Below are 19099 nucleotides of genomic sequence, written 5' to 3'. Positions count from 1 at the left end.
GGATTCTAACCCCCAGGGCTCAGAGGATAGCGTACTGCATGCCGGGAGATGTAGTCTTTGGGGGCACAACGTGAATACACGACGTGCTATTGGGCGGAGCTCTGAGGGTGACTTGCTGTCCGTTGGGGGCCGAGGCGGAGACCGTTTCCTAGTTGATTAGCAACAGGTTCCCAAACCGCTCGGGGTCAGGAAGGGAGGTTAGTGCCCCAAAGCCTTATGGGAATTGTAGTTCTACGAAGAGGCCCTGGCCGCTGAGTGAGACGGGGCGGTGAGGAGAGGGAACTACACTTCCCGAGTGCCGCTGGGGGAGGCGAAGCGGGGAGGGCTCGGGAGCGGGAGACTCCTTAGCCTAGCGCGCGCTGACCGGCTCACAGAGCAGAGCAGAGAGAGCCCCGACTCCGAGCCCCTTCAGTGAGCCGGCGTCGCCTCCTCCTCACAGAGTGAGGCGCGGACCCCGCCCTTATGCGGGAGGCCCGGGAAGAGTCTGACCTGGAGCGGCATCAGAGAAGCCTGCGAGGTGAGTGAGGGTCTCCGCCCGCGCCTGAGCCCGAGCCAGCCTCCTCCTCGCGGCCCCTTGAGCCGCCCGCGCCGGCCCGGTCCGGTCCCCTGGCCGCGGTCGCTGCTGTCGTTTGTCCGTGTGCGTGTGCAGCGCTGAGCCTGCCCGCAGCGCATCTCTGTGCCGCTACTCCCTCCGCCGGGCAGTGCCCACGCCGCCGCTGCCTGAGTCGTAGCCCGCCGTACCCGGGCCCGCTGCCTCCCGGTGCTGGCAGCCGCTGCTGTGCCTGCCTCCCCTGTGCCTGCCACTGCCCCCCACAGTTTGCTACACAGTGGCTTCTTTGCTACGCGCCTTCTCCACCTCTCCGCTCGCCACCGCTTCTGAAGTTTCTTCTGTGGTGGATTTACCGGTGTTTGGCCCCCCTGTGGTGTCCCAACGATCCCAGCCAAATAAATAAAGTGAACCAGACTAAGATCTTCACTGTGCTTGGGCCCATTGCTTTGAGATAGTTCTACATACTCTACATCACTATCAGTGCCAAACCATCACCACCACATCCCTATTGCTCTCCAACACACTGGGGAAAAGAGGTAGGGTAGCTCCAAATCGACTTCTTCACCCCCATTTCTTTAACACTCTGCAAGATCCAGTAACACCAAACTCCAGCTCAAAACCGCAGTTTAGTGTGGATTCAGCTGTGCATTTGATCCAACTCGCTAAGGGGGTTGCACAGCTGCAAACCTGAATAACAGCACTACTGTACAGGAGTGGAGATTTTTTTGAGCAGTCCATTAGACAGTATAGTTAGGGGAGAAAAGTTTATAGCATGGGTTGGGAAGAAAAGCAAAGATTTCAATTTTTGGCCTCCTACAATGGGAAATTTTGAAATTTGAAAAATTTCAATCAGTTCTGAATATAATACCATGCCACTGAAATGAAACACTTAATGTTAGTGTAACAGTTGCAGCGTGAGGCCTTATTGTATAAATACTCAGGTTTTACCACTTTAAGTGTAGCAGTATAATTAAAGTGATGCGACTCCTCTAGTGTGGACACAGTGATGGCGTAAATGCACTAGCACAGGAACAGCCTGTGTCGGTACAGAGGGGCCCGTGCAACTGAGAGGGCTGGGCTGTGGTGCTGCTGGAATGTTCGGGAGTGGTACTCCCGCACCTGAAATCCAGCCTGGAATGGCACTCCAGCACTTGGTGTATAAGTCACAAGGCCATTGAAATATGGCCCATCTGCTCCTCTGTGTTGCTAGGAGGGGCAGCTGGGCCAAATTTCAGGGGTGTTGTGACCCCATGTGCCAGGTCACAGTGCAGTCCACTTTGGCCTGCCCACTGATATTCCCTTTATGCCACACGCACATGCAGCTATGCAGCAGTGACTACTTGACAGCTGGGACCACAGCCAGCACCTAGGTCCTGTTCTGCCTGCTATGCCCTCCTTCTGGATTCCATTAGCTCCTCTCTGGGCCCCAGGAAGATCTGAATCAAGGGATGAGGAGCAGGATTGAGGGAGGCAGGGGCTCCTGTATGGAGAGAATGTGGTTGGGTCCCACTCCTCCTGCTGGAACTCACAGCTGCTCCTCTTGGTATGGGGGATAGACAGGAAGCCTCAAGTTGGGATCTGTGTGTAGGAGTGAAGAGAGGGTGTGGAGGCTGTTCACGCTCCCACCTGTGGGTGCATGGAGCTTGATGCAGAGAGTCTGGTCCCTGCTCCTAGCAGCAGCTTCTAGGGGCTGGTGGTGCTGAAATGAACTCCCAGCAGCCTGGACAGGCAGGGAGCTGTGGCATGATGTGGGGAGGGAGAGCCTCTGCTGCTGCTGAAGCAGGAATGCCTGGTCCTTGCACTCCAGGCTGCGATGGCAACTCCCTCTCAGGAGGCAGTGATGTATGTCGGGAACAGATAGTTGAGTTGGATTATGACTGAACAGTTGAATTGGCATGTTCAATGTGTATACACAAGTGTTACTCATTAATATTTGAGTAAGGGGCCTGTACTGGGGTCCATCTTTCCATTCCTCCAAGGCTATATAAAAGTGCTTATACTGGTATAGCCCATTCACTTATGGGAAGGCAATTAAGCTACACCGGTATAAGGCACCTTTATACCAGTATAACTGCATCCACACTAACTGTTGCATCAGTATAACTATTTCGGTTTACAAACAAAATCATACTCAATCTAAAACAAAATCTGTGTGTAGACCGGACTCGAGAGCAAGATGTTGTGTTGGAAAATGATTTGGAGATCTATGAACTTCCCACAGCCTTATTTTGTTGTAAGCTTTTAAAGTTTGAACTATGGTGGAATTAGAGGTAGAGTTCCAATGTTCATTATCTTTCATATAGTGCCTGTTAGCTGCATCCCTTATTAAAATTGAAATGAACCTGAAAATACTATAATGAGTGGCAAATCTTAACATACCCAAATGAATGGGAGGCAGCCTCAGGCAGAGTTGCCAACTCTCATGGTGGGTTTTTTTGGTTTTTCTTTGAGCCCCAGCTCCTGTATTCATGTGATTATGTAAAAATCTTTGTCTTTCTGTCTTTTTCTTTCTTGTCAGTTTTTAACACTAGTAGGTGTGGAGAAAAGCTGGAAAATGTAACCCAAGTATACCATAAAAGCTCAGAAGAAAAATAAAATGAGTCCATAACTTATTAATTAAAATATTTTTTCACCTTATCACTTTCTGAGGGCTGACTCATGACTTTTAGGATCGGCAATACTGTGCTAGTGCCCAGAAAAGAGGTTAATTGTGAAACTCACCAATGATTACAACATGTAATATCTTAGCTGAATAAGTAGCAATTGGTATGAGGTTACCATTGTCAACTGTGCTGCACAATATTGGTAGCACATGCATTAGAGATTGATAGCTACTGGAGGAGAAAGTTTGTTCACTTCTTGAAGAAATATCAGACAGAGAAGGGTATGTCAAAGTCCAAAATTACTCGAAGCGCAAAAAGTATGATAAAGTTTGTAAGTATGGATACAACTTCATCATTTCACACTGTGGTGGTCATAGCAACCTTATGGACCCTGCTGCTACACTTTAACAGTTCATTGGTTCACTTTGATATAGTCCCCTTTCAAAGAGAACTAGACCAAAGCAAACTAACGAACTGCAAATGCCTGGCAGCAGGGTCCATGTAAAAGGCAAAACTCATGGTTCTGTGGGATAGGTGTGGCCATTCTGACATCATCTTATCCTTACTTATAAGCATGTCTTCAAATTGTGTTCACACTGCTGTAACAAACTCATATTGGCATTTCATAAGAAACTCCATTTTGGACTAAACCTTTCACTTTCTTTCTGAAATAGTTTAGCAGTTATTGCTAAAATGGAAATGAAGAACCATTCAAAGCTAATATATATGAAATTCCTGAAGAAATATTTGAAAATAATCTGATTCTATTTAGTGTGTGAAATTTATTACTTTTAAGGGCCGGTTCTTTGTCCGCCTGTGAGAAACTCAGACTGCAAATCTGTTTTCAAATCAGACAGCTTTATTTGTGCAGGAGAACTTTATTGCTAGCAAAGCATCTTTCAGGGTTATTTTGAGGAAGAAACCTACTAAGTAGAAAAAAATGTATCCAAATATCAAAACCAAGCAAGCTCTTTATCTTATTTGACTGTCTTACCTCTCTAACTGTTCAAAGCTTTAAAAATGATCCATTCTAAAATACACACAGTCCTCTGTTGCCATTAAAATCCAATATATTCTCAATGACTGCTTGGTATAAAGTGGGGTTAGTTTTTAAAATCTCATTTTTGAGTTCTCCCCTCTGCCCCCCTCAAAAGCAAAATAACCCCAAAACTTTAAATTTACCTGGGGTATACATCCTCTTTTTTTTCTGTTTCTTTGTAACTGTGGAATGGCTGTGTTATTTTTTTATTTAATATTGTGCATGCTTCTTTTTATAATGGATTACTTTTTATGGAGTTAGATCAAAAGGGGGCTAGTAGGGGAACCAAGCCTTGAAGTCAGCATAATGGCCCAGATAAGGTGCATCCTAACAAAAATTCCACACCATATCCAGGTTAATGGTGAGTCCTTGGGTCCCACTCTGATTACATAGCTGTTTTGCCAAGGCTGAGAACCTGGAGATCAAGGCACTGGTCAGACCTGTACTGCAGAAAAGGAGGGGGAATTTGTCAGCTGCCTTAGGCTGACTGAGGGATAGGGTCCTGCAGCAAGCAGACTGCAGCTTGGTCCCTAAGAGAACAGGAATAGCAACTCTGTATCTATCTAAGGACTAGAGGGGAATGCCAAACATAGGTAAGATTGAATGCATATAGGTCTCTTGGTTGTCATATATCCATTTCTTTGAGTGCTATGTACTTTCTTGGCAAATAAATTGCGATTTCTTCAAAACAAAGTATTTTTCTTTCACTGCATACTATTTCTGTCCACAGCCTCCTGAAGATAGACTCTTGAAGGTGCCAAGATTATTGTGCTTAATGGCCAGCTTCCAGAAAGCAATGGCGACTTGCTTCTCTATGGGTATGGGGCACATTGTTAGGTTGTTCCAGAGCTAGTTCAGCACATATGTCCAGAAAGGTTCCTTTTCACCATCCTGAAACTCTCTCCTCTCTGCTGGTCATCCCAGGTCTGAAGAATGATCCTTTTCCACCGATCCATACTGCTTTTCCAAGCCCAGAAATGGCACTGCAGAGTGTGGAGCTGCTCCAGGGACCACTCCTAGTATCACTTGCTCAGTGTTGTCTTCTTCCTTGACCTCCTCCCACTTCCTCTGCCAATGTTGAAGCTGCTGGAGGAGCTGCTGCTGCCGCCACATCATCTGCCCAGTGGTGTGGCGGGTGAAGTAAAAAACTGAATTCATCCAGCTTTGAGTGCTGAAATACAACCTAAGCAGTCTCTGCATATTTGCAGTTGCCAGCATAGTAGAGTGGAGCGCAGCTAGTAGCAATTTGAAAATGGAGATAGCTCATTCAGAAAAGAAGCACGAGGCAGAACTAGAAGGGGGCACAGGATGTAGAGGAAACAGGATTTTTTTAAAAAATCTTAAACCCACCTGACTCTGCTATGCATACTGCTTAACAGTAAAGCAAAAGACTATGATATGCTCCAAGAATGCTATGTGCTTAATATGCATCAAACCGCCACGTGTACATAATTGTGTACACAATTATGCAAATTGAAAGAGGCAGAGCTATCCCATATGCATGCTATTAGTCTGGTTTACATACTGTGAGTTAAATGATCAACTGGACTGATTTGCTATGCAATACTCCTTCACCCCTGCCCCTGTTTAGAAAGTCCTAGGAGTGCTTTTGGACTAAGCTAAACCACACAAGGCACTCTTAGTGCAGAGTAAGTGTGTCCACACTGGGAGTTAGTGCTGAATAGCTGTTGTGCTTTATGTTCCCATCCTAACTTATTCTGCACTATCTTTCCTGTATACATGAGTCCTTAGGCTAGGAATTCCTCATCACAAAACCTCCACACTTAAAAGGAAGCATGTCCTTTCCAAACCCTCCAACTGACAGTTATCAAACATGTGATCTGTGTCTCCCCTCCTCATTAGCCTTGTCTTGCCTTTCTGATATCTTTATGCTGCACGCTGGTTTACTCTGGGTCATTACTTCTGGTTGCACCTTTGACAAGGTTTGGATGTGCCTACCTTTGTTTACATGGATTGCTTTTGCTAGCTTGCCTAAAAACATTACTGAAATCAACTTTAGTAATCTTTCCCTCCATCTTTGGCGGGCCTGGAAGTGGGATTCTTACCTGTTGCCTTTTGACGACATGACGAAGGGTCCAGTATAATTCAACCATACACACATACATAGGTATCTGATCTCTCAATAGATACTCTTGAAATGGAAGAATCACTTTGTTTTCAAAACTTTGCTAAGGTTAAACATTATTTTTCTCTCTCTCTCTCTCTCTCTGGGATTTTTATTTTCTTTCTCTTCTGCATTTCTGGGTCTTGATCTGTATTTCCTTATTCAGATCTGCACTTGTTCACATTGTGTATCATTACAAACAATGCAAAACTAGAAGTAATTAGTTTTATATCTCTCAGATTTTGTGTCACAATTTTTATTACCACTCTTATGGACATCACTGGCCTCCTACTTGTTCCACAAAACCGTAATATTTAGATGGCTAACTTTCTTCCAGATATCCAGTTTATTCAAATTTATGGGGATTGCTTTGTGACATTAGACTGTAGGCTGCTTTACAGTAGGAATTAATGGAAGCTGCCTTAAACTGTGTGAAAGTCTTTGCACAGTAAAAATGGGCATATGCTCCATTTTCCCACTGTTTCCCCTCTTCTGTTGTCTCTTTGCCTTCCTAGTATTGCCCATTGCTGCTGCCGTTGGCAATCTCTGTGGGCCAAATGAAAGTCCTGTGCCAACACTTGATCTTTTGCTGCTGACTGGTCAATGCGGATTTTGAATGCAGGTTTTGATTTTTGTATGGAAAACATGGGGACCTGTCCATTAGGAAGCAGTTAAAGCATCTTATACATGTTCTTACTCAGTGTTTTGGCTCAGAAAATTAGTACATTATATCATATATTTTCCTTTATATTAAGTGTTTTTATTCTATTTTCCTTTTGAATAATTTTTAAATTCTACTTTTCTCAATCTTTTTAGATTTGGTATTAAATACCAATTTCACGTAAAACTCCTCCATCAGGTATGGAAATTTAAACATGATAGTCAATACAGTTTGGTTATCAGAAGTTAACAGCATGAGCTTGATAACTTCAGCTGAACAATTAAGCAGTCTTTTTTTCAGTTTTTTGAGGTGTGAGAAACAATAAAGGCTATCTAGGAACCTAAAAGTCCTTTTCAAGGTGCTGCTAAAGAAAATAATTACAGAAAAGAATGGTTTCTCACTTTTCAGGTTAAACATGAAATAATAAAGTGTTACCTTTTTAAAAATAAATGTCTAAAGTTCTGTTTTAATACAGATATAGAGAATCATTATTTCTGTGAAGCTGCATACATCACATTTTCAATAATAAATAGGCAATCAGGCACTAAAAGTCCTAACTCAGTTGAATGGTATTTTTGGTCTTTCTTTTTTAAGCCAGTGTCTGGCTGAAACAGTATTCCCGAAGATACATATTATGCACTATTTTGACTGCCTAAATGAGGCTGGATTGAAGCCTGTATGTTTTTGCTCAGTAAATCTTTCTTTAGCTGTTAGGGTTTTTTTCTGTTTTCAGTGAGTGGGTTTAGATGGAAAAAGATAATTTGTTTCCCTTATAGGCCAGTTACTTATTGCACATGACTCACTTTTCTATGCTCCTGCATATCTGCTGTTTATGATTCCAGTGCCCCAACCTTCTAACATGTTTTTCCTATTAGGACTCATGTGACCTCTGTCTCTATTAAGTGGATCATCCATTGTATTTATAGACAAAAATTGCCAGCAATTTTCCTGCAAAGGCTTTCAGTCTAGGCCCTTTACCGCAGTTGGTATCATAGTAATATGTACCCATTTAGTACAAATGTGGTTCTTATTTTCTCTCCAATTATGTTGCTTAACAACTATGTTCTTTTAAATTATCACTTCCTCTGTCATCATACTGTTATCTTCTATGTCTTCTGGGTAGATCACTTTTTAACTTTTGTCTTTATTGTGGTGAGTGATTCTTTCGCTTTGCATCTCTATTAGCCCTCAAAGAGCTCTTGTGGTACATCTGAATTCATGAATGAGGAAGCTTTAGAGCTTCAGTATAGAGGAGGGCCTTTCAGATACTTGTACAACATCTGAAAAACATCTCTTGTTTAAGCATTGCAAATACTGCTGAAAACTTTCTCTTTTTTCACTTCAACAGCAAATTGTTATCCCAGTAATTTTTTTCTGTTGAAGTTGATTACTATCATTCTTGAATTATAGTAAGCTCTTCAGCATCATATTTTGCTTCACAGGTTGCTGGTTCCAACTTTTAACTTTTTCTTTTTTTGTTAACGAGTTGAGTACATCAGTAAAATTTCTCTACAGCACCATATACTTTGTTTTTGACACTCCTGCAATAAAATTTCAATATTAAAATTATTAATATTCAATATTAAAAGGTGTCCAGGAATAACCCTTTTTATTAGGTTTACTCCAAGTATCAAAAGTCTAATCAAAGTAGTATTCTGGAAAAGGACACCTGAATACATAGTAAAAAAAAAAAAAAAAAAAATGGAAGACTTCAGTACATTCTGCAGTTGCACTAGTTAGGATAAAAATTTCAGGGAGAATCTGTCTTCACATCTCATGAATTTGATCTTTAGTTGGTGTTTGGAAGATATTTTTCCCTATGCTGTTTAATGGTAAACTCCTTGGGGTAGAGCCTTGTCAGTTTTATCTCTCTAAAGCTCTATGCATAGCTATGAAGATAAATAAGTCCAATATTGCATCTTTAGGTGCATTGTGGAGTAGGTAAAGTGTATTCAAATAGTCGTACAGTGCCCAGCACAGTGTGGCCCTGATCCCGATTAGGATTTCCAGAAGTGATTCTCATTTAAATACTAAACACATACTTTTCTCTGAGACATCCAGTGTTGGCTGCTGTCAGCAATAAGATACTGGACTAGATGTACCATTTGTTTGTCCTATTATGGCGATTGCTGTGCATCTGTGATATTTGAACAGTGGACAATGACCGTGTTCCTTAAGGGGCAGTTACATATTTTCTTGTAACATGCATTGTCAGGTTTGGTAGCCTCTCTGCCATTTTCCATCGTTGATTGTCAGTGTTTAAAGGAGCTCAGACAAAGAGCTTTATCTATAAAGAAATTATTTTTTGAAGTTCTTAATCTAGATTAGTGTTGAACTTTAAGAATCAGTTAGGTGGGAGTCTGACGTAACTAGACCCTTGAACGTGTCCCTGTATTAGCAGCCTCATCCCATATCTTTAGCACCATCTATTAGAAAATGATGCTGTGACACTGATAGGCCAGCTCAGGTCATAGCAATAGGCCTGTTAACTTGTGTGCGACTATCAAAGGAATGTTAAGTGTACTAATTCACTGGCGGGTTAAGTTAGTTCAAAAGAAATGCAAATTATATTGTCTTCACTTGCCTGTTATCTGTTGATTGCTATTGATTTACATTACGTATGTCCCTATACTTAATTAACCATAGGTTAGAGTGTTAGTATTAAAATGTGACTGTTCTTGATGTGTAATCTTCATGAAAACTAATGAAGGATTGTTTCTGGCTATCACATTGTGTTTACATTACGCTTACCCGTCACATGAGATTGGAGCCTTGGAAATGTAAAAGGTCACTAACTTCAAAGCATGTGTCATTGTGTTCAACAATAGAAATTCACAGACTCTGTCTGCATTTAATCAACAAATGAAGAGTCCATGCTGTGAGGTGAAAATACTGTTTGGATTGTCTTCTGTGAGCAGGATCTATAAATACGGGTTCAAGGGAATGATCCTGCATCTCTAAACTGTTTTGGATTCTAACAGGGTGGAATACTGAACAAATGGACAGACATTCCCCAGAATTATTTTGGGTAACTCTGAGAGATTTATGGAAAACTGAAAAATTACTGCATCTTTGTTGTCACTTTGGAGTTAAAAACTTGGACTCACCTGTTAATGTATTTTACCTGCTTTAACCTCTCAATAACTCTCATGTGTTTTTCTTAGTTAATAAACCTTTAGTTAGTGTACTAGAGAAATTGGCTTCAGCGTTGTCTTTGGTGAGATCCAGAGTACCAATTTGACCTTAAGGTAAATCATCAATCCTTTGGGATTGGAAGTAACCTTATGTAAGGTGACTTTTTTGATTTTAATAACCTTTCATCACAAAGTCCAGTTTGGCTGGAGAGCCTAAGGGGACTGTCTGTGACTCCATGGTAAGGCTAATATAGTGATACAGGAGTTCTCAATTGTTACTGGCTTGGTGAAATGGAATTATAGACTTTACCAGCAGTTTGGGGGTGTCTGCCCTGTTTTCTGACAGTCTGACCTGAGATTGGCCCTCTCAGCTGTGAGCCACTCTACAGAATGTGACAGATGTATCAACATAATCTTATGCACCAGAAACATATGTTCAGATTGTTTGTTCATACTGGTTATAATATAAAAACCAAAGAATAAATTACATTTCAATTTTATACATGCAAATTACAGTACTGTATACAAGCAATTTTACCACATCATTCAGGAGATTTTTACTGAAGGCTAGATTTTGTAAACCTTAATTAGAGGAGTAGTCTCAGACCCTGTCTACACTTACCTCCAAGATTTGGCGGCAGTCGACGGGAGTTACGCAAGCTACACAAAAAATTTGCGTAACGCTCATTGACTTCTCTGCTTCTCTTCTGCGTGCCGTCTTCACTGCACTGCGCTGACGAGAACCGCATTCCCATCGACGCAGCGCTATGCAACTTATGAAGGTGGTCTTAGTATGTCGATTTATGGATCAACTGAGCGGGTCTTCACTGACTGCTCAGTCGATCCAGAGAAATCAATCTGACGGCGGCGACTTTGCCGCCGTCAGTGTAGCTGTAGCCTCAGTGACGTCAGTGGGACTAATTGTATGAGACATGACAAACTGGGTGAATAAAATTTTGTAGGATTAAGTGCTGAACTAGCACTATTTTGAATTACAGTATAAAATTGCCATGTTACATTAAGTAATGGCTCAAATGCCCAATTTGCCTTCCATATAAGATTTCTCATTTTCATTCAGATTTAAAAAATGATTCAACTTTGGCAGAAGCAGTGGAAATATATCTAATCCTACTCCATGACATGTATCCTGTGACCTTACCCTCTTGAATTAGCTTTCCATCTATATGTAAAATGTTTTGTCATTGTTACATCCTTTTAGAGTTCCAATGGGAGTCATTTAATTTAGCCCCGAGTTCTCAGTTTGCCAAGGCCTCAAGCTTTTCATGTATGGAAACAGTTACTGTAATTTGAAAATCATCAAGTGTTTAAGAAACTCTGGCAAGGAAATGTCTGCCACATTATTTTTTCTGAAGCCTGCATTACTCAAGTGTCCTAGAAAGTAGAGTATGCCACGCCTTCCGGCCCCTCTCCTCCCCAGGTAGGCAGAAAAGACTAGCCAGAGAGGAGTGGATAGCCCCCTGAATTGTTCCTCAGAGCCTTCGCTTCCATTAAATAAAATTAAATAAATAAATCGAGGCAAAACAAAAAACTCTATAGTTATGGTTGTGACAAAAACTTCCGAAATGTGAAGTGAGTATAACTGATAGAGATGCTTGTAGAGAACGTGAAACAATAGTTCTGAGGTGTGAACTGTCACGTTCATTTCACTGGGTGCCAGTGGAGGATGCTGCCTGTTCTATGCATCTTAAATCTGAGTCGGCCATACATGATACAGCAGACAGATTGGAATTACCCAGAAACGAATGCTAAAGTTAGAGAGAGCAGGTGAACAGATATGAATTTACATTCCTGAAAGTGAAGCAATTTCTGGAGTTGTTAACTGTTAATCGTTCATAAAATGTCAGAAGGATGATTATGGAGGGTTCTAACTACTGATCTCACACCACTGTATCTTTAATTTGGATGGATGTATGAAAAAAATTGTTTGCAATACTTTTTTGCATTCCTGCCAAAGAGGAAGTGAATTGATGGGGGAACTCTAAATGAGAATATAGGCTGCTTGAAGAATCCATACTCATAGAATATTAGAGTTGGAAGGGACCTCAGGAGGTCATCTAGTCCAACTCCCTGCTCAAAGCAGGACTAACCTCAGCTAAATCATCTCAGCCAGGGCTTTGTCAAGCCATAGCTTCAAAACCTCTAAAGATGGAGATTCCACCACCTCCCTAGGTAACCCATTCCAGTGCTTTACCACCCTCCTAGTGGAAAATCTTTTTCCTGATATCCAACTTAGACCTCCCCCACTGCAACTTGAGACCATTGCTCCTTGTTCTATCATCTACTACCATTGAGAACAGCCTAGCTCCATCCTCCCTGGAACCCCCTTTCAGGTAGTTAAAGGCTGCTGTCAAATCCTCCCTCATTCTTCTCTTTTGCAGACAAAACAAACCTAGTTCCCTCAGTCTCTCCTCATACGTCTTGTGCTCCAGCCCCCTTATCATTTTTGTTGCCTTCCACTGGACTCTCTCCAATTTGTTCCCATCCTTTTGTAGTGGGGGGGCCCAAAACTGGACACAATACTCCAAATGCGACCTCACTAATGCCAAATAGAGGGGAATAATCACTTCTCTCGATCTGCTGGCAATGCTACTACTAGTGCAGCCCAATATGATATTAGTCTTCTTGACAACCAAGGCACACTGCTGACTCATATCCAGCCATTAAACAGAGCTAAGTCACTATTGGTAACTATATTTTTATTAATCTACAGTGGAATGTAAAATTTGCAATAGCCATTCTAAACCTGTCAAACAGTAGAAATACAAATTTCATAATTAAAGCAACTCTAGGTAATACTTAAAAGGCTTTGAAAACACAAAAGACCATATTTTTAAACTGCCTTGGGTTATCTGAAAACATCCATTGTAAGGTTAAGAAGTTGTGCTGCAATTATCAGTCTTATAGAATCATAGAATATTAGAGTTGGAAGGGACCTCAGGAGGTCATCTAGTCCAACCCCCTGCTCAAAGCAGGACTAACCTCAGCTATATCATCCCAACCAGGGCTTTGTCAAGCCTCAGCTTAAAAACCTCTAAGGATGGAGATTCCACCACCTCCCTAGGTAACCCATTCCAGTGTTTCACCACCCTCCTAGTAAAAACTTTTTCCTAATGTCCAACCTAGACCTCCCGCCCTGCAACTTGAGACCGTTGCTCCTTGTTCTGTCATCTGCCACCACCGAGAACAGCCTAGCCCCACCCTCCCTGGAACCCCCTTTCAGGTAGTTCAAGGCTGCAATCAAATCCCCCCTCACTCTTCTCTTTTTGCAGACTAAACAAGCCCAGTTCTCTCAGCCTCTCCTCATAAGTCCTGTGCTCCAGCCCCCTAATCATTTTTGTTGCACTCCGCTGCACTCTCTCCAACTTGTCCACATCCTTTTTGTAGTGGGGGGCCCAAAACTGGACACAATACTCCAAATGCGGCCTCACCAATGCCGAATAGAGGGGAATAATCACTTCCCTTGACCTGCTGGCAATGCCCTTCCTAATGCAGCCCAGTATGCTATTAGCCTTCTTGACAACCAGGGCACACTGCTGACTCATATCCAGCTTTTTGTCCACTGTTACCCCCAGGTCCTTTTCTGCAGAGCTGCTGCCCAGCTCGTCGGTCCCCAGTCTATAGCTGTGCATGGGATTCTTCCTTCCTAAGTGGAGGACTCTGCACTTGTCCTTGTTGAACCTCATCAGATTTCTTTTGGCACAATCCTCCAGTTTGTCTAGGTCACTCTGTATCCTATCCCTACCCTCCAGGGTATCTACCACTCCCCCCAGCTTAGTGTCATCCGCAAACTTGCTGAGGGTGCAATCTACCCCATCCTCCAGATCATTAATAAAGATGTTGAACAAAACCGGCCCCAGGACCGACCCCTGGGAAACTCCGCTTGTGACCGGTTGCCAGCTAGACACAGAGCCATTGATCACTACTCGTTGAGCCCTATGCTTTAGCCAGTTCTCTATCCATTTTATAGTCCATTCATCCAACCCATACTTCTTTATCTTGCTGATAAGAATACTGTGTGAGACAATATCAAAAGCTTTGCCAAAGTCAAGGTATATCACATCCACCGCCTTCCCTACATCCACAGAGCCAGTCACCTCATCATAGAAAGCAATCAGGTTGGTCAGGCATGACTTGCCCTTGGTGAATCCGTGTTGACTGTTCCTGATCACCTTCCTCTCTTCCAAGTGCCTTAAAATGGATTCCTTAAGGACCTGCTCCATGATTTTTCCAGGGATTGAGGTGAGGCTGACCGGTCTGTAGTTCCCTGGATCCTCTTTCCTCCCTTTTTTGAAGATGGGCACTATATTTGCTTTTTTCCAGTCCTCAGGGACCTCCCCCGTTGCCACGAGCTTTCAAAGATAATAGCCAATGGCTCTGAAATCACCTCAGCCAACTCCCTCAGCACCCTCGGGTGCATTGCATCCGGCCCCATGGACTTGTGTATGTCCAATCCTTCTAAATAGTCTTGAACCCGTTCCTTCAGCACTGCGGGATGTTCGCCTCCTTCCCATTCTGTGCCACCCAGTACAGCAGTCTGGGAGCTGATCTTGTCTGTGAAGACAGAGGCAAAAAAGGCATTGAGTACCTCAGTTTTCTCCACATCCTCCGTCACTAAGTCGCCTCCCTCATTCTCTAAGGGGCCCACGCTTTCCCGAATCTTCCTCTTCTTGGCAACATGCCTGTAGAAACCCTTCTTGTTCCCCTTCACGTCCCTTGCTAGCTGCAATTCCAATTGCGCTTTGGCCTTCCTGATTTCATTCCTGCACGTTCGAGCAGTGTTTTTATAATCCTCCCTAGTCATCTGACCAAGCTTCCACTTCTTGTAAGCTTCTTTTTTGCGTTTAAGTTCGCCAACGACATCTTGGTTAAGCCAAGCTGGACGCCTACCATATTTGCTATTCTTTCTGCACATCAGGATGGTTTGCTCTTGTGCCCTCAATAAGGTCTCTTTAAAATACAGTGTTAGATAACAGGACATTCATTTCAGTCATGTCTTTACATTTTTGGCTAAGTTAAGAGACTTGGCTCTCAAACAAGGCCGACTTAGCAAAAAAATTAAAACAAGAAAAAAGCAGAGCCATTGTACCAAAAAGCTACATTGAAAATGAAAGGAAATTATTATTGTTACCATTGTGTAATTGGATTTGGTTCATTCTGGAAAGACTATAAAATATTAGAAATAGTTTCCCATTTCTTCCCAAGCACTCAGTGGAAGTATCTGTTTTTAATTAACTTCCAACTCTGCAGAATTCCTTTGTTGCTTTTATTTAATTGCACTTATAAATTGACAAACCTGTTTGCTGAGGTTTAAGCCAATATTTAATAATTCTGCTGAATAATGCTTATGTTTGTCATTAGAATCCCAAATACTCCACTTATGGACTGATCTTGCACACTGTATCAAGCATAGCTCTTAAAACTATTAACAGTCTGGTTGAACTCAATGAGATTGTCCATGGTAGTAAGTGTTTGCTGATTCAAGTCCATAATTAGTGACAGAAGCTTTGTCTACTCCTGGGGATTTCAGTCAGCAGCCAAACGCTGCACCAATGCAGCTCTCTAGTGTGGATAGCTACATTGCCATTTGCACTAGTGTGGCTTATGCCTGCTTGACTCTGCACTACTGTAAATTGTGGTTTACAGGGGCCTGTATATTAGGCAGTTCCTGGTAGCTACTCACCAATGGCTGAAATGAGGTTACATCCTCAGTGCAGGCAAGGCCTGAATACATTTCACCCTACTGTCTTTGTACTGGGTTAAAATATTAGTTCTGTAAATTAATCTAGCTTTGAGTCACTTTTGCATCAGAAAGGAAAGACACTCTGTTTTTGATCGCTAATACATGTTATTGTTTGCAGACCGTGCTAGTAAAAGTATCCATCAACTGAAATATGCATTGGGGGAAAGTGAAGTTGCATTTGACCAGTCCTCCACAGGTAATGATGAGAGTGGGGAAACAGCCTGGCAGGAACTACAGCACAGCCATGCAGGTAAATGTCACTCTAGTGGCAATTAGTTTCAGAACAGCAGGGCAAAATTATTGTATAATTTCTGTCAAGTCTGATTGTTAAGTAGTCGTTTCTTTGTTCCTTAGTTAATCAGCTTAAAGCTTTATTGCGAGAGCAAGAAGGACTAGAAAGTGAAGTATCTCCATCAAGAAGGAGGAGGATGTCGCCCTCAGTATGTATTTACTCCTAGTTTTTTCATGTAACTTCAAATGAATAATGACATTCCTATTGGGACGTGTTATCTGCTATCCATGAGGAATAAGAAGAATAAGAGGCCCCTAATCATCTTATACATGCAGGGACTGGCTACCTCAGTAGGGGGAGAGTATTTGACTAATTCTTCTTTGTAAAGTGCTCTGACAACTAAAGATGAAAAGCACTATGTATGAGTTAAGTATTTATTTATTATAACCACAGTAGAAGAGCCAGAAATCTCTTCAGATGGAATCCAGGCCTTCACATCCCCTTGGCAGTACAGACCCATGTCGTGTTACCATTGGTTCCTTCGTCTGGGCTGCTTCAGAAGTTAGCACTCTGTTTCAGAAATAAAGTCTGTGTAGATGGTGTTGCCAGTGAGGGTGGTTCTGTAAGAACAGGTGATGAAGGGATCCTGTTTTCCTCTGTGGCTGCTTACTATAGCCTTGAGGCTCCTGATGTTGTACATCCTGCTTTTTGTCAAAGAGTACAATTGCCAGTTGATCAATATAACAGCAAACCCAATAGCTCTGCACCAAATGCTGCTGCTTAGGGACAAAAGAGGTTTGCTGTGAAAATGGGCATTCAGGTGTGGGAAGGGTCAACCCCTGTGGAATCTCTCCAATTCCATCCCTTTTGCAGTGGAACTGCACTCTGAATTGGGATATATGGAAAGCCTTTCACCTTCATATGGTGAGTTCAGATCAGTTGGTTGTTCAGTATTGAAGGTGAAATGAGGTGGGTGATATGTTCCAGTGCTACCCTGTGATAGCCTCCAGTGACTATCCTATCCTTATGCCTGCTAAACAATCATAATAAAAAAAAATCCTTTCACTCCTGAAGGTGATCCCTCTAAGTCAAGATTGAAGCATGGTGGTAGGGACAGTGTGTTGAATCCTTCACAAATGCTGCCTGTTTGCAACAGCATTGTGGATAAATACAGAATTTCAGTCTCCAAAGCTTTCCTAACTATTATATTCACACAATTATTTTCAGTATTTAAAAACAAATGTAAAAGTGTGAACAGTGTTTCAGAGAGTTTAATATTCAGTAAGGTTACCTTAAAATGCAAAAACATTGCTTAATAATTCTAGTTGTCAAAAGACACCAGAAAAATTGTTAAAGAAGTTTTACAGACAATGACCGTTTTACCAGAAATATTAATTTAAGTCATTTTTCTTCCATTTGTCTAAGGAGATGATGATTTTTGGAAGAAAGTCCAATTAGATTGAATTGCTGTGCTTTTAGAAAATATGTTGCTCATCCCTTCCATTTATTTTGTTTTTTGCTGCCATTGAATTTCTGTTAAAGTTTTTCATGTTAGATATTAGTACTATTTTTCATGTAATGAAGAAAATTATTAAAATATAAATAGATATTTTTTCCATTTTCAAACACTTTGTTGTGCATTGTTACAAAAATGTAAATGTAGCTGTCAAATCAATGGTGCTGTACTTTTACAAAAATTAGTGATCTGGAACTGGGAGCTAGAGAAGCAGAGAGCAAATGAGTTTTTCAATTGCTTAATTTACAATATTGTATATCGCACACATTCATGAAGATATAATTATGATCAAATTAGGATATTTTGTCTTCTAAAATTGGACAGTAAACCATTGCTTTGGAAAATCAAGGGCTAATAGTAATGTCTAGAGCAAAGCAAATCCTGAATCTAGTCTCCCTTATTCAATGGAATGAAGTCTCAATAAATATTGTGGAATTTACAGTACCTTTTGAATTATGGAATGACTTGCAAATTTTTTCAGATGGTTCTGTCAGTGCTCCTCAATCCAGACTTATGATAGCCAGCTATTGTACTTCTAAGTCTTTCAAGAGCCAGTCCTAGTGGGAGAATGGATAGTTTTATGGTAATGTACCAGACTGGGATTCAGAAGACCCAGATACTAATTGTGGCTCTTCCATAAATTCCTGTGTGATGTTGAGCAAGTCTGTCTGCTGAATCTGTTGCCTTGTATGTTAAATAGATATAATACTTATTTCAGAGTGGTGATATGAGGCAAAATTCATGAATGTTTGTAAAATACTTTGAGATGCTCAAGTTGAAGACCTTCTGAATTATAAATAATTATTTTTAAGCTACTTAGAGAAGATGGGATATTTTCTGTTTGTTGGTAGGATGATTTATTTTTGTTGTGAGAATTAGCCAGGGGATTTAGTTTTTTGTTTTTTGTTTACTGTATGCTTTGTGGGGTTTTTTTAACTGTGGGAAAGAGAGGCCTTTTTAGAATCTAAAATAACATTAAGCAGATATTGCTAATTCTGCTTCATTGAGTGTACTTTATGATGTGTATAAATGTTTGTTCAGGACACCATACCTGTTTTTTATGTTTGACCTATTATCCAGATTTTCAGAGATGTAAGTTTGGCATGTTAACCCACTGTAACATTTAAACTCTTCTGAGGCATAGAATTCAAACTTTAAAATAAAAGAACTAATCTAAAAAAATTGTGCTCCTTTCATTAAATTAGATGCAACTAATGTGGCTCAAAATCTCGTTTGGTGTAGTGACTACTATAGTTGGATAGAAAACATGTTGTCATTTGGTGTTTTTGATTGTATTGACAAATCTGTTTGTTGGAATCAATTACTAATCCAAGTGGACTAAGGTAGCATGTGAGAATCTGTGTGTGGGAAGCAATGTTGTTGTGCCTCATTCAAAAGCTGTAGATGTAATCGCTACTTGTTGTATCTTGCTGTTAGTAACTTGAATTTGAGTGATTTTTGGTAAAATTTTAAAAAGC

The 19099-nt window shown here is 41.4% G+C and overlaps 1 protein-coding gene across 5 annotated transcripts in view; it reads left to right on the top strand.

The window, feature by feature from the left end:
• The first annotated feature begins 131 nt into the window (after window positions 1–131).
• SDCCAG8 (SHH signaling and ciliogenesis regulator SDCCAG8) overlaps window positions 132–19099 on the top strand; it is a 159617-nt gene continuing 140649 nt past the window's right edge. For 3 of the 5 annotated variants that reach the window (XR_010921246.1, XM_067555257.1, XM_067555255.1), the window contains exons 1-3: window positions 133–517; window positions 15992–16123; window positions 16228–16313. Coding sequence is in view for 4 of the 5 variants with exons in the window: in XM_067555257.1 (XP_067411358.1) it covers window positions 463–517; window positions 15992–16123; window positions 16228–16313 (273 nt within the window). In the remaining variant the exon portion in view is untranslated. Of the gene's footprint in view, window positions 518–15991; window positions 16124–16227; window positions 16314–19099 lie in introns of all 5 variants that reach the window. The other 2 variants (XM_067555259.1, XM_067555258.1) reach the window with 1 other exon arrangement.

This window comes from Emydura macquarii, unplaced genomic scaffold (assembly GCF_026122565.2).
Source record: "Emydura macquarii macquarii isolate MOO-44397 ecotype Brisbane River unplaced genomic scaffold, CSIRO-AGI_Emac_v2 contig_1597, whole genome shotgun sequence".
Classification (NCBI taxonomy): domain Eukaryota; kingdom Metazoa; phylum Chordata; order Testudines; family Chelidae; genus Emydura; species Emydura macquarii.
Note: the sequence above shows the minus strand (reverse complement) of the source record. Positions and strands in the feature narration are given on the sequence as shown.